Source organism: Gopherus flavomarginatus, chromosome 1 (genome assembly GCF_025201925.1).
Source record: "Gopherus flavomarginatus isolate rGopFla2 chromosome 1, rGopFla2.mat.asm, whole genome shotgun sequence".
Taxonomy (NCBI): domain Eukaryota; kingdom Metazoa; phylum Chordata; order Testudines; family Testudinidae; genus Gopherus; species Gopherus flavomarginatus.
The window spans coordinates 157767998-157782679 of NC_066617.1; the positions used below are offsets into that span (position 1 = coordinate 157767998).

The window sequence follows — 14682 nt, forward strand, 5'->3', positions numbered from 1 at the left end:
GTCCTTAGGTATGCCCTCCATCCAAGGAATGCTCAGCTGGGACAAGCTGTGCCCTACATACAAAGAAACAGATGGCACTGAAGAATACTTTACTGTTTTTGAGAGGTTATATGAGGTATAGAAAGTTCCAGAGGACAAGAAAATCCCAACTCTGATTAGTAAGCTCTTGGGTAAAGCATTTAATGTATTTAATGAAATGCCAATTGATAAGGCTTTGAAATATGAGTTTTAAAAGGTTGTATTGTAAAGGTTTCAAATTACTCCTGAAGTGTATAGATTTAAATTTAGAGCTCTCAAAATGCAAGACTAGATGAGTCATAGAACATATCAGTATAAAATGTCTGATTTGATTAAAAAAAAAAGAGTCAAGGTGAAGGAGGCAGAGTTATGAATAGTTGTTTGATCTCTTTGCACAGACGCAGCTCCTGAGCATATATTCTGAAGACATCAAACATGCTATTTGGGATAAATCCATGGACTCTGTCCAAAAAGCAGTAGATCCTGACTGATTCCTACATACAAGCCAGTGACAAATAAGCAAGCCACAGGGGGAACAATAGAAGCCCAGTTCTAAGAGGGGCCCCAATTTTGTCACTGAGGAGAAGCAGGTAAGTTTGGAGCTCAAGCACTCTTCACTCCAGAATAGATCCTGCCTTGGGAATCTCCCTCGCAGACCCCCGGTACAGGAGAGCAGTCCATGGTGTTTCATGTGTGATTGCACTGAACACCTGAGGAATAATTGCCTTAAACTGAAAGAAGCTAAACCCATACTCCATCCAGCCCAGGTTGATGCAGTATCCCAAGAGGTATTTACAGGTTTCCTGATTAAATTTGTGAGGTCTGACCCACAGGAGGTGGACATGGTATTTGTTAAAGTTGCCAAGGTGAATGACAAAGATGCACTGGGTGGCGAGACACTGATGCACAGATTTCTTTGGTCAGGGAAAGCATAGTCAGACATGCTCGCTGGGGAGAATGCAGAACTCCTAGCATTGGGACGATACAAATTCACTTTACCTTTGGCTAAAGTACCCGTGGAGGGGGAAGTTCTGGAGGGAACACTGAAAGTTGGGCTGCTGGACAGTATTTCAACAGCACTTCTTGTCTATGTTTAAATGGGTTAATACAGTAACTTGCAGCAAAAAGGAATATTGTTTTGAGATCTCAGAAGAAAATCGTACAGACAACAAAGCTGGGGGAAAGGGACAGCTCCAATGCCAGCCCAGCGGGAGAAATCAATGTGCTTTCAGGTGTGGGAGGGGCCAAGGTAAGCTCCTGCATAGCACAGGCCAGTAGCAAGCATACAGAGTTAAAGGGGGAGGAGTTATTCCCAGTAACTTGGAGAGGCTGTTCAGGTTGTCTGTAGCTGGGGCTTTGAAGATGAGAAAGCATCTGTGGTTACATCCTCAAGGGGACTCCAGTGAGGGGAAATAGGGAAAGATTTTTCTGAAGAGGAAGGGAGATTGTACAGGGAAGCATCCATAGGGAAAGATAAAAGCCCTGAGAAACCTTATAAGAACTGGTTGTGCCTGTCCAGCACCAAGGGGACTTAATGTTGTTAGCACATGATTATGCTTTTGCTGGTCATTTCAGGGCCAGCAAAGAAGAACTATGATAGGTTAAAGAATATTTTTTTATTGGCCAGGGACACTGAATGATGTGGGAGACTATTGCGAGTCTTGTGAATTATGTCAAAAGAGAGAGAGACCTGCAGAACCCAAGAAGTCTCTGTACATTTCTTGCCTGTGATACATGAGGCATTTTATAGGGTATCATTTTGTGGGTCTTATGCCATGTCCTACCCAAAGGCAGAAAAAAACGTATCGTGGTGATAGTGGATTTTGCCACTAGATACTCCAAAGCAGTTGCTCTAACTAAAATAGAGGCTGATTCTGTGGTGAAAGCCCTTTTCACTATTTTTAACAGAGTGAGTTTCCCTAAAGAGATTTTATCAGAATATAAGTCAAATTTCATGTCTCAGCTATTCAAGTTGTGTGCAGTGAAACAACTAAACGACTCCCCATATCACCCAGAAACAAATGGTGCGGTGGAGAGGTTCAATGGGACACTGAAATCAATGTTGGGAATGTATGTGAACAAAAGAGCCAGTGATTGGGATGAAATGTTACCCTATATGTTATTTTGCTTATAGGGAGATTCCCTGAGAATCCACGGGGTTCGCCCGATTTGACTTTCTATATAGCAGGAAAGTGAGAGGATCCTAAGTCTCATCTGGGACTCCAGGGAAGAGGACACTGAGGCAGAGGGGGAACAGTAACTGAATATGTATAGGTTTCAGAGTAGCAGCTGTGTTAGTCTGTATCCGCAAAAAGAACAGGAGTCCACGAAAGCTTATTCTCAAATAAATCTGTTAATCTCTAAGGTGCCACAAGTACTCCTGTTCTTTTTGTGAATATGTATAGTTGTTCAGGAAGTAGTTAAAATGATGGGAACATGTCAGGGACAGCCAATCCAAACAAAAGACATGGTATGATAAATATACTTGTAAACATTCTTTTGAAGTAGGAGACTTGGAACTGGTGCTTATCTCTGTGAAAAAATACAAAATGTAGAATTCATGGGAGGGACCTTTTGAAGTGGTACAAGAGGTGACTGAATGTACATATCATGTTAAAAGACCTCAGAGTAAAGCTATCCCACAGCCGGTGCATGTGAATAGGCTTAAAGGTCATCACAGTAGGAAAGCCATAGTAAACATGATTTGTTGTGTTGAAGGGGAAACTACCAAGTCACACCTCATTGCTTTGATGGCTGAATGCCAAAATGACTCATCACTTGACGGTATTAGAAATACACAGTGAGTTAACCCTAATTGAAAAGGGAGAAGTACCGTCTGTGCTACAAACACGCAAGTGTCTTCCACCAAACCAGGAAGAAGTAACGGGATGACCCATAAATCATCAATGAGGACTCACTGTTGGCACTCAGCCAGGTATCTCATACCACTGGCAAGGTACAAGAGCAAATTCACCCTAAGGGCTAGTCTACACTGGCAAAGTTAAAGTGCTGGCAACAGTTTTTTCACACCCCTGAGCAAGAAAGTTGCAGCGCTGTGAAGTGCCAGTGTAGACAAGCCCTCAGAAATTCAAAACTTGCTGCACCTGGGGGTGATTAAAGAATCTGAGAGTTCCTGGGTGCTTCCAGTTGTCTTGGTCCCCAAGAAAGTTAACTTTGTAAGATTTTGTGTTGATTGTAGGCTACTCAGTGCTGTCACTGGTCCAGATATTTATTGTATTCCCAGAATTGATGATATACTGGATATTTTGCCACAGTTAGATATCTTAGCATGTTTGTCCTTGTGAAAGATTACTGGCAAATCACTTTATATGAAGATACACAGAATCTGCTTTTATTACTGATATGGGACTGTATGAATTCAAAATGTAACCATCTGAGTTAATGAATGTAGTATCCACTTTTCAGAGGCTGGTCAACCAAATGTTATAAGGATTACAGAACTTCACAAGAGTATGCTGACGATGCTGTAATCTTTAGCAACTCTTGGTCTGATCACAAGAAATTCTTGGGGACTGTACTGTTAAAGCTCAAAGAGACAGGCCTAACTGTAAAAGCCTCTAAGTGTAAGATAGAAACAGCAAAGATTCCTCAGTTGGGTCTGCCCTGGCCTGGCTGAGAGCAACCACAACTACATGTTACTTTCCATGTTTATTGTGAATTGTGAATGTATATTCAGGCACTTTGTGAATCCATCTCCACAGGCAACTTTCTGGGTTGCTGCTTTGCAAGGAGCCACTGTAGGGCACTGTAGTCTGTTTACACTGTGAATTCTGTACCCAGTAAATATGGACAACAGGACTTGAAGGCCTCCACAATAGCCACACACCAAGTTCTGTAGCCAAAGACTTGGGTTCCCTTGGCTGGGATGATTTAGTTGGGGATTGGTCCTGCTTTGAGAATTCTATGATTCATTTACTTTGCAACCTCCAAAAAACACTCATCTGCACCAACTGAGATCATTAATTTGTTCAAGTGCAAACTGGACAGCAATCTTTGAGGCATCACAGTTAACATGAATGGATAGGATGGATCCAGGAATTTAAGCACAGCATGATTTATATGTCCCAGTTCCATCTGTCTACTTGGGGAGCTTGGGACCTTTTCATAAACTCCTGTTATGTCTTGTAATCATCAGAAATCAGGAAGGATCATTCAGAACCTGGAGAAGAAGTGTTTATTCAGTGGTGGCAGCTCAGTATCCACTTGTTTTGATGGTTGCAGAACCTCTCTCCCAGACAGGCCACATACTGGAGGCGTAAATTCCACTGCTTGCTTGGTACCTGGATCAGTACCAGGATCAGTATCAGGTAGAATCTAGTGCCTTGATGGAGACTTAGTAGTAGGGAGGGTCTAGGAGATGAGGACCTGGAATCTGGAGGGATACTGTATGGAGTCCAAAAAAACAATTGCTGGATATGGAACAAGGACCGAACCCCAAGGCATTCTATCACTGGACCTGCTCTTGAGAGATTGCCAGTGCCATGAGCTCAATCTACACAAGGATGAATGAAGGGAAATCTCAGACCTTCTGTAATGGGATCTCAGTGTGTAAGATTCCACTTCTGACTCCAATAAGGAGAAGTACAATCTGAGGGCCAAGGTCCTGTAGTACTGGGTGGTGTAGTAGGAGGCTGGGACCTGGATTGACGAGAAGTAGGTGGTACAGGGAAGCATCAGCGGCTTTCCTGATGATGGTACTGTTCATCTGCCCAGCTGAACAGTAGAGCTTTTGGTTACTGTTGTACTGAAGACCAATGGTGCTGAGTATGTGTTACCAAGGACACTGTTGTTCTTCGAGATGTGTTGCTCATATCCATTCCAATTAGGTGTGCGCGTGCCGTGTGCACGTTCGCTGGAAGATTTTTACCCTAGCAACACTCAGTGGGTCGGCTGGGCGTCCCCTAAAGTGGCGCCGCTATGGCGTCAGATATATACCCCTGCAGACCCAACCGCCCCTCAGTTCCTTCTTGCTGGCTACTCCAACAATGAGGAAGGAGGGCGGGTTTGGAATGGATATGAGCAATACATCTCGAAGAACAACAGTTACAAAGGTGAGTAACCGTCTTTTCTTCTTCAAGTGCTTACTCATATCGATTCCAATTAGGTGATTCCCAAGCCTTACCTAGGCGGTGGGGACGGAGTGAGATGTTGCAGAATGCAAAACTGCTGAGCCAAAGGCTGCATCATCTCCAGAGCATAATGTGAAGTGAAGGTGTGGACTGAAGACCAGGTAGCTGCACGACGTATCTCCTGGATAGGTACACGAGCCAGGAAGGCGGCAGATGAAGCCTGAGCCCTGGTAGAATGCGCGGTGATGTGGCTTGGGGAAATATGAGCCAAATCATAACAAGTGCAGATGCACGCCGTCACCCAAGATGAGATCCTCTGAGAGGAAACAGGTAGGCCTTTCATTCGGTCTGCTACCGCGACAAAGAGCTGGGGCATTTTACGAAACGGTTTTGTCCGCTCAATATAAAATGCCAGCACTCTACAAACATCCAGGAAGTGCAATTGTTGCTCCCATCACGTTGAGTGTGGCTTCGGGAAGAAGATCGGGAGAAAGATGTCCTGGTTAACATGAAAGGCTGAAACCACCTTAGGGAGGAATGCCGGGTGTGGCCGCAACTGCACCTTGTCCCTGTGGAACACAGTGTACAGCAGCGGATCCACCGTAAGAGCCCTAAGCTCGGAGACTCGTCTGGCCAATGTAATGGCTACGAGGAAAGCTGTCTTCCAAGACAGGTAGAGTAGCGAGCAGGTTGCTAACAGCTTGAATGGGGGAGACATAAGCCTGGTTAAAACCAGGTTGAGGTCCCAGGTTGGGACTGGGCGGCGTATTTGGGGGTATAAGCGTTCCAAGCCCTTGAGGAACCTCGAAACAATAGGGTATGAGAACACGGAATGGCCATCTTCCCCTGGGTGGAAGAAGGTAGAGATGGCTGCCAAGTGTACCCTCAGTGATGATACTGCTAGGCCCTGCTGTTTGGGAGGCCAGAGATAGAGGGAATCGAGACCTCAGTGGGAGTAAGATTATGCACACCAGCAGGAGAAACGCTTCCACTTGGCCAGATATGTTGACCGGGTGGAAGGTTTCCTGCTACCCAGGAGAACTTGTCATACTGATGCACAGCAACATAACTCTGACTGGTAAAGCCACGCAGCAGCCACGCCGTGAGGTGAAGGGCCTGCAGGTCTGGGTGGCGAAGCCTGCCATGGTCCTGAGTTATGAGGTCTGGGTGGAGTGGCAGGGTAATTGGGTTGGCTATCGACAGGTCAAGCAATGTGGTGTACCAGTGCTGCCTGGGCCATGCTGGAGCGATCATGATTAGGCATGCTCTGTCCCTGCAGAGTTTTAGCAGGATCCTGTGAACCAGCGGGAACGGTGGGAAGGCATAAAGCAGCTGGCTCTGCCACAGCATCAGGAAAGAGTCCGAAATCGATCCCGGGGAGAGACCTTGGAAGGAGCAGAACATCTGGCATTTCCTGTTCGCGTGGGAAGCGAACAGGTCTATGTGGGGAAATCTCCGCTTCTGGAAAACAGAATGAATAACGTCTGGGCGGATCGACCACTCATGAGACAGGAAGGACCTGCTGAGTCAATCCGCCAGAGTGTTCCGAACCCCTGGGAGAAAGGACGCTACCAGGTATATCAAGTGGGCTATGCAAAAGTCCCAGAGTTGGATGGCCTCCTGACAAAGGGGGGAGGATCGTGTCCCTCCCTGCTTGTTTATGTAGTACATGGCCATTGCGTTGTCTGTAAACACTGAGACATAACGGCCTTGTAAATGTTGCTGGAACGCCTGGCATGCCAGGCGGACTGCTCTCAGTTCTCGGATATTTATGTGTAATGCCAGCTCCTGAGATGACCAGAGGCCTTGAGTACGAAGGTGTCCGAGGTGAGCACACCAGCCGAGAGATGATGCGTCCTTCATCAGGGACTTGGAACTGGTGGTGGGTTGGGGTGGATGGAACAGCAGCCCTGTACACACCAGGGAAGGAGTTAGCCACCAGTCTAGGGAGCCTAGGGTGCTCGGGGGAATGGTGACTATCATGTCTATTGGGTCCCTGCCTGGGCGGTATACCGAGTTGAGCCAAGCTTGGAGAGGACAGAGGCGGAGTCTGGCAAATTTGGTTACAAACGTGCAGGCAGCCATGTGACCCAGGAGACCGAGACAAGTGCTAGCCGACGTTGTCGGGAAATTGTGTAGACCTCGGATGATTGTTGCCATTGCCTGAAACCGCGGCTGCGGTAAGCAGGCCCTGGCTAGATTGGAGTCCAGGATAGCTCCTATGAAGTCTAACCTCTGTGTGGGATGTGTGAATAGGTCCTTGACAATGCCCACATGCTGGGTGACCTGTGTCTCGGAGGCCCCTCAGATGAGCCAATCGTCCAGATACGGAAAAACGTGTATCCGACGTCGGCGGAGATAGGCGGCGACTACGGCCATACACTTTGTAAATACCCTTGGGGCTGCAGAAAGGCCAAACGGCAGGACCGTAAACTGGAAGTGTTGACGGTTGGCTACGAAGAAGAGGTACTTCCTGTGTGGAGGAAAAATGGCGATGTGAAAGTACGCGTCCTTCATATCGAGGGCGGCATACCAGTCTCCAGGATCCAAGGACGGGATAATGGTCCCCAGGGATACCATGCAGAACTTCACCTTTGTCATAAACTGGTTGAGTCCTTGCAGGTCTAGGATAGGTCTGAGACCTCCTTTCGACTTGGGGATTAGGAAATAACAGGTGCAAAACCCCTTGCCCCTTTCTTCCTTTGCTACCTCCTCTATAGCTCCCATGGCAAGGAGCGTCCGCACCTCTTGCAAGAGGAATTGCTCGTGAGAGAGGTCCCTGAAGAGGGATGGGGTTGGAGGGTGGGAGGGCGGGGTTCAAATAAATTGGAGGTGGTACCCATACTCCACTGTGCGTATGACCCAGCGATCTGAAGTTAACTGGGACCACGCCGGGAGGAAGTAGGAGACACGGTTGGAGAAGGGAGGAGAAGGATCCTGGCCTGTAACTGGTACGCCGCTCTCGGGCGCACCTTCAAAAGTTCGTCTTTGGTTCGGCTGGTGGCTTCGAGGGACCTTGATTTTGGCCCCCTTGGGGTCCTGACTGTCATCTACGACCACCTCGGCTGCGCCGCCTGCCAAAGTCCTGTCTTTGTCTAGGCGCAGAGTATGGGCGGTGAGGCTTGGGATGGAAAGGCCCACACTGGGTCACCGGTGTATGCATGCTGAGAGAGCGCATTATGACCCTGTTGTCCTTCAGGCTTTGCAGCCTGAGGTCAGTCTTTTCTGAGAAGAGACCTTTACCATCAAATGGCAAGTCCTGAATGGTATACTGCAGCTCCGGTGGGAGGCTTGAAACCTGAAGCCATGAGATGCGCCTCATGGCAACACCCGAGGCCAGAGTCCTGGCTGCTGAGTCGGCTGCATCCAACGAGGCATCTGATTTCTTCTGCCATTTGTGTGGTAGAGGAGAAAGAAAATGGTGTCTTCTCTCTGGCTCCCTCTGATGAGGGGATACGGCTAAGTTTGGCGGTGCACTCCTTGGCAGAGTAGAGTCTGAATCCCTCTGTACTGAGTGGCTGGGTTCCAACTGGAGTACAGAGCAGCTTCTATATGGAGCCCTACCTTCCTAGACTTCTTAGTTCTGGTCTTAAACCCCCTGAAGATAGAGCACCTATGCCTAAGGTATCCTTCTCCCAAACACTTCAAACAATGTGAGTGAAGATTGTTGACTGGAATAGACTTGTTACAGCCAGAACAGTGCTTACACCCTCGAGACATAGGCATGTCTCAGTACCGAGCTGGAAAAACTCCAAACAAAACAATAACCTAGCAAAAATTTGTCAAAAATAATAGTTACATTAAACTAACCTAACTATATACAACAATAACTTTTAGGAAAAATTATCTTTTAAGAGAAAGGGAAAGGAGTGTGACAAGCACACACATTCCAATTACTGATCACAGGTGGTGAGAAAGAACTGAGAGGGATTGGGGAATTTTCATCCTTTATACCTTCGGCTGTCAGCATGAGTTTGTGGAAGGCACATGAATGCCCTGATGGGCACTGCTACAGGAAAAAAATCTCCAGCTTTGATGCACTTGGTGTGCACACACCTGAAGTGGAATGGCCTTGCGAAACACATCTCAAAGAAGAATGAAGGATATAAAATTCCCATAGAACTTTGATTGATAATAATCACAGAAAATTATGTATTACATCTAAATTGTGCCTATTTTACTTTAGCCATACTAATTTTCTTTCGAATATTTAGTATATTAGATGGCTTCTAGTGTGAAAAAAATCATGGCTTACCTGCTAATTTTTTTTCTATACTATAATATGTCTGGTAACCCTCCACTATTGTGCTGTATTATGTCTACTGAGAAAAATATGAAGGCAGGTCATAGCTGTCTATCATGGAAACAGGTTCCCCCATTTCCCATGGCTGCAGACAAAACTTTCCATAGCATAACTGAGTTACTGAAAACAACCAAGGCCAAACTAAACAGTCATCAAATTAAAGTCTTATTCATTTATTGATATTCCCCTCATTTCTGTTTCCTCTCTCTCTAAATACATTTCATAGGAAGAGTGAGACAGACAAATCTAGTAGAAAATCAATTAGAATGTAAGCCGATTTTTTCTCTCTTCTAAACTGGTGTGTCTGGTAATCCTCCACAACAAAATAAATGATCAGGTCACCGAAGCAAAACCAGTTGGGCTATATCCCATTTTTTGCCAAATGATCTGGCCTCAGACCCTGTTGTTATATGACCTATAAGCCATCCAGAGAATTGAAGATCACAATCCTGGGAGAATTAGGTCTAATCACAAAGCTAATGGTGCAGTTTTTCATGGCAATTTTTCCATTGAAGCCCTAGAAAGAGAGGTGGATTGACTAGATAGGCCTGATAGTAAAACCTCTATCAAAAGTATTTCATGTAATACTGCTAGCCTTAAAAGTAAATCCTAGGATTTGGATGTTAGGAATAATGTATTTGTTTGATTTAGTTTTCCTCCAGGAAACCTGACTTTCAAAGAATGAGTGCTTATAGCTACAGAACTTTCAATCCTTTTTAAAAGGAGGTGTTGCACATGCAAAGAGAGAAAGACTGGCCTTTCTTGCTTCTACAGAGTTAAGTGTCATAACTTGAACGTTAACATCTGGTAACCTATCTGTAGGCCAACAGTATTATTTTCACAGATAAATCTATTTTATTACCATTAATGTTCAATTTCCCACTTTGCGCTTTCCTTTCTACAACGAGTCTTTATGAGCAGAGCTTGAATCTTTTATTGACGTGTTAATTCAGAATATTTCTATTAGAAATCTTTGCTCTTTAGGTAGATTTTAATGCCCAACTGTGTTCTGAGGATAAGGACATTTTTATTCTTTCCTCCAACTCAGTTAATGGGCTGTTATCTTCACTCCCTTCATGACATTCTAAAGACAGGCTATACTACTGAGGGAAAAATCTCTGGCAATGGTGCAAGCGGCATGCACAGACCTAACGTGGAATGGACATGAGCAAGCACTCAAAGTAGAACTGAAGCATTTCAGAGAATGCTACCAGGGAGATCTTGGGCTTTAATCACTTTCCAAATCAAGCTTTGCCTCACAGAGCTCTTAGGAGCCAGTTAATTCACACCTGCCATCTTTTGACCCAGAACTAGAAGCTCAACTCTGACAGGACTCCACTATGGGGATCTGACTGTCGGAACTCTGGGGTCCTGACTGGTTCCCTGCTTCTATTTAAACAAAGCACAGGAACAAGAAATTGTCCAGGCAATGGCGTTTCTCCTGCTTAGGACTGCATCCTTTGCACTGCTTAATAATAATAATAGGAGATATACCTATCTCCTAGAACTGGAAGGGACCCTGAAAGGTCATCGAGTCCAGCTCCCTGCCTTCACTAGCAGGACCAAGTACTGATTTTTGCCCCAGATCCCTAAGTGGCCCCCTCAAGGATTGAACTCACAACCCTAGGTTTAGCAGGCCAATGCTCAAACCACTTGCTCCTACTGCCTGCCTCTGGTCTCCTGGTAACCTGACCCTGCCTGCCTCCTGACATCTGATTCTTGGTTTGCCCTCAGGCATATCTCAGACTCTGATCTCCTGGTATCTGACCTGACCTGGGTCCTGACTCCTGCTCAGACCATTAGGTCAGACTTCCCGTGTCCTGGTTGTGATATGGTACTACTGCTATTTCTTCTCACAGATGTTTTTTGCAGATCTCCTCAGGATGATGAAGGGGAAGGAAGATGCTGAGTAGGTGGCCCCAACTAAAACATGTGCAAGGTTTTGTCACAAGAAGAGAGTGGTTGTAGTGCAGAGAAAACATAACAGAGTATTAGACATTCCCTTGGTATGCTTGACGAGGTGGTGGTACTTCTGAACATGCAACAATACTAGCATTTCTGTAGTAGCCTGCATAATTTCTGCCTTCTCCAATACCTATCAGAAACACTCAGATTGACAAATATATTGTGAAATGTAGTTTAATGTTAAGCTGCAAAACACAGGCAAAGGTCCTCACTCCACTACCACTGACAACATACCTATATAGTGTAGTTGTCTGTATATTGTTATCTTGTCGATGGCTTGTTTTGTTGCTGACAATATCCAACTCTTTGCACAATAGGATTATTGATGATCATTCTAAATTTTACCCAGATGGTATTTTGAATGAAGAACATTTAGACAGCAGGCAATGTTCTGGCTGTTTGTATCCTGCATTCATTCTGCAAAAACTGGGAATGTGTTCCTAGATCTCTAAAGAAGATATATAAATATTTTTGTTGACCATTATTATATAAACTCTTAGAGGTGTGGTTAATGGTCATAATTGATATTTTTAATTTTACTGTTTGATATTTTATATAGCAACTGTTACTAAGAAGCTCTACTTATTAAGGTACTTCCAAGGATTCAGAGTTGTGACAGTGTCCTACAGAAGAACATTAATACTGGTTATGGAACATAAGTTTTCTGATTGCTGGGAAACTTCTACTTGTTGACGGTAGTGTCTTACTACCTCATCAGGAAGAATCACCAACTCCTTCTGGAGGTCTCTGGGGAGGTAATTTCTCATTGGCTTGGCTGGTTCAGCCTGGAGGCCAACAACGAGCTATTTTAACAGAGTAGTGGCCTCAAATTCTACTTGAAAAAACATCTCCTGAGTGTCCTAGTCAGATTTAACTAGGGTAACCAGATGTCCTGATTTTATAGGGACAGTCCTGATTTTGGGGGCTTTTTCTTATATAGACACCTATTATCCACCACCCCCTGTCCCGATTTTTCACACTTGCTATCTGGTCACCCTAGAGTTAATGGATTCTGGTTTGGATAACTCACTCTCTTCATGGGACAAATTTCAGGGGCAAAAAAGGGAAGGCTACACTAAAGTATGTTTTGTTTTTTGTTTTTTTTTCCCCCTCGGTGGCTTTGACCTTATGTATCATCCTCCTAAGAGGAGAAGAACAAAGATTCAAAGGTCCAGACTGGAGAAATTTTTCTTTTGGAAAAAATTATTATTATTATTATTATTTAATGGCGGGTAAACCTCTGTCCAAAGCATGAAGGTCTGGAGAGTGAATGAAGAGAAGGGAGCCAATAGGGACAGACCTAGAACCAAAAGCTTCTCATGGGATGGAGGAGGGCCTAGAGCATGATGCAGAGCCATTAGAACTGGAGAAAGGTGGCCACACTAGCATGAGCTCTGAAACTGCCTGCCTGTCTGAGGAACTGGAGTCAGGAGCTGGGCTTGTGGGGTCCTTGGCTTTCATGATTGACAGCTCTTTGCTGTCTTCTACTCTGTTTACAAATAGCAGCAAGCTCCAATTCCAATTATGGAATATTGCCATCAATATTCTTGTCAAAGACAATAATTCATAAATGTGCCCATTGTAATACATACTTAGTCAAATTCTGAAGTCCTTACACAGTTTATCTCATTTTTACCCAGGAAAACCTACCATTCAGTCAACAGTAGCTTTGCTTGAATGAGGACTTCAAAATATAGCATATATTTCAAACCATAATATTTTTCTCAGTACAGCAGAAAGGGAATTACAACATTTTCCAAAAGTTTTCCCAGGCAATATTTTAGAGTGACCTCAGGATGGTATAATGGAAGCAAGTGACTAAGTAGTGAATGAGTGAAAAGGAAAAACTGCTAAGGTTAGGGAGAGCTATGAAATGTTGAAATATTTTACATAATTAAAATATTGTACATCATTAGTTACTGTACTCACTTTTCCCTCATCTCTTGGGCTATCACTTAGGTGTACAACTGGGCCAGGGTGAGTCTTTGTGGATCTGCAAAACAAAATTAATTCCAAACAATGTAAATTCTTTCAATAAAAAAGGAGATTTATGTTATATGTTAGGTATGTTGGAGACAAGGCACCCCAAAACCGTCTGGAAAATAGCCATGGTGAAGGCTATTTGCACACAATCAACAACAAAAGACCTTACCCCTTATGTAGAATCATGTATCACTGTACAAATTCCAGTTATCCTAACACATGGTAAGTTTGAAGCTGAGGAACAATTTAGATAAATGTGCGTAACAGCCATTAAAAAAACCTATTTTTGCATATGAGGCATACATTCTGCATATATAAAAATGGATATAAATTGTTATATGAGCGATGCTTTCATACTGTATCTAATTACACAGTGAGTGAACACTCTCATTCAGAATTAAAGTGCCCTTAATTTGATTTAATTTAATTCACTTCTAAAGTGACTTTAAATTAAACTTAATTAAAGCCACTTTAATTCTGAACAACAGCATCTACACAGGGATTTAATGTGGTTTAACTAATCCACTTCAAAATCACACCTGTAGTTAATTCGGATTAAATTTCCTGGATGTCCCTGTGTAGATAAAATGTTAGCCTCTCTCTCTTATTACTATCCATTTTATTTGGCAGACCTCTTTCATTTTGTTCCAGCTTTATTATTTTAGTCTGGAAAATATGTAACTGAGTCTTACCAACCCATTTTTCCATAACAAGCAACTCTTCCCCCATAGCAGCAATCTCTTCTTCAGTCCCTGTTAATATAGTATGAATATCAGTTTGCAGATCTTTTATTTCAGGTAATAATGCATGGTATCTATTTGTGTTGGCTGTAGGGAGGGCCTTATCTATTTCCTCTTTGCCCACTTTGGTTGCCATATTACTATCTTTGTCATGCAGTGAGAAAGCCTCTTCTTCAAAATCCAATTATCTGTTTTACTTTCTAAAATTATTTTAAGTTTTTATTTTCAGCGTTGCTACCAGATTTTTTCTTCCTGCATAGGGATGGTTTTCAGAGGTGATGGAAACAGATATTCTTGCTGACTTCTTGGACTATGGATCGTAGGTGCCTGATTCTCCTCTTATTTATATCATTGTAAGTCAAAAGTATCTCAGCTGAAGTCATCAGTTACATCTCTGAAAAACCTTTGCAAGTGTGACGAAAATTAAGTTTATGTGTTCTTACTTACATGTTCCATCTCTCTCCACCACAATAGAGGCCATCTTATAAATTGTTACAACTATCTCTGTGAATTAAGCAACCGATAATCTGCATAACCAAACATTTTTAAGCAAAATGATTACATTACTTAGACTATATTTTAG

At 43.8% G+C, this 14682-nt stretch overlaps 1 protein-coding gene across 6 annotated transcripts in view; it reads right to left on the bottom strand.

Moving 5' to 3' along the window:
* The window catches only part of STXBP5L (syntaxin binding protein 5L), a 434978-nt gene that overhangs the window by 178183 nt on the left and 242113 nt on the right, over positions 1-14682 (bottom strand). For all 6 annotated transcript variants that reach the window (XM_050956804.1, XM_050956783.1, XM_050956794.1 and 3 more), the window contains one exon: positions 13306-13369. In XM_050956804.1, coding sequence (XP_050812761.1) covers positions 13306-13369 — 64 coding nt within the window. The remainder of the gene's footprint in view (positions 1-13305; positions 13370-14682) is intronic.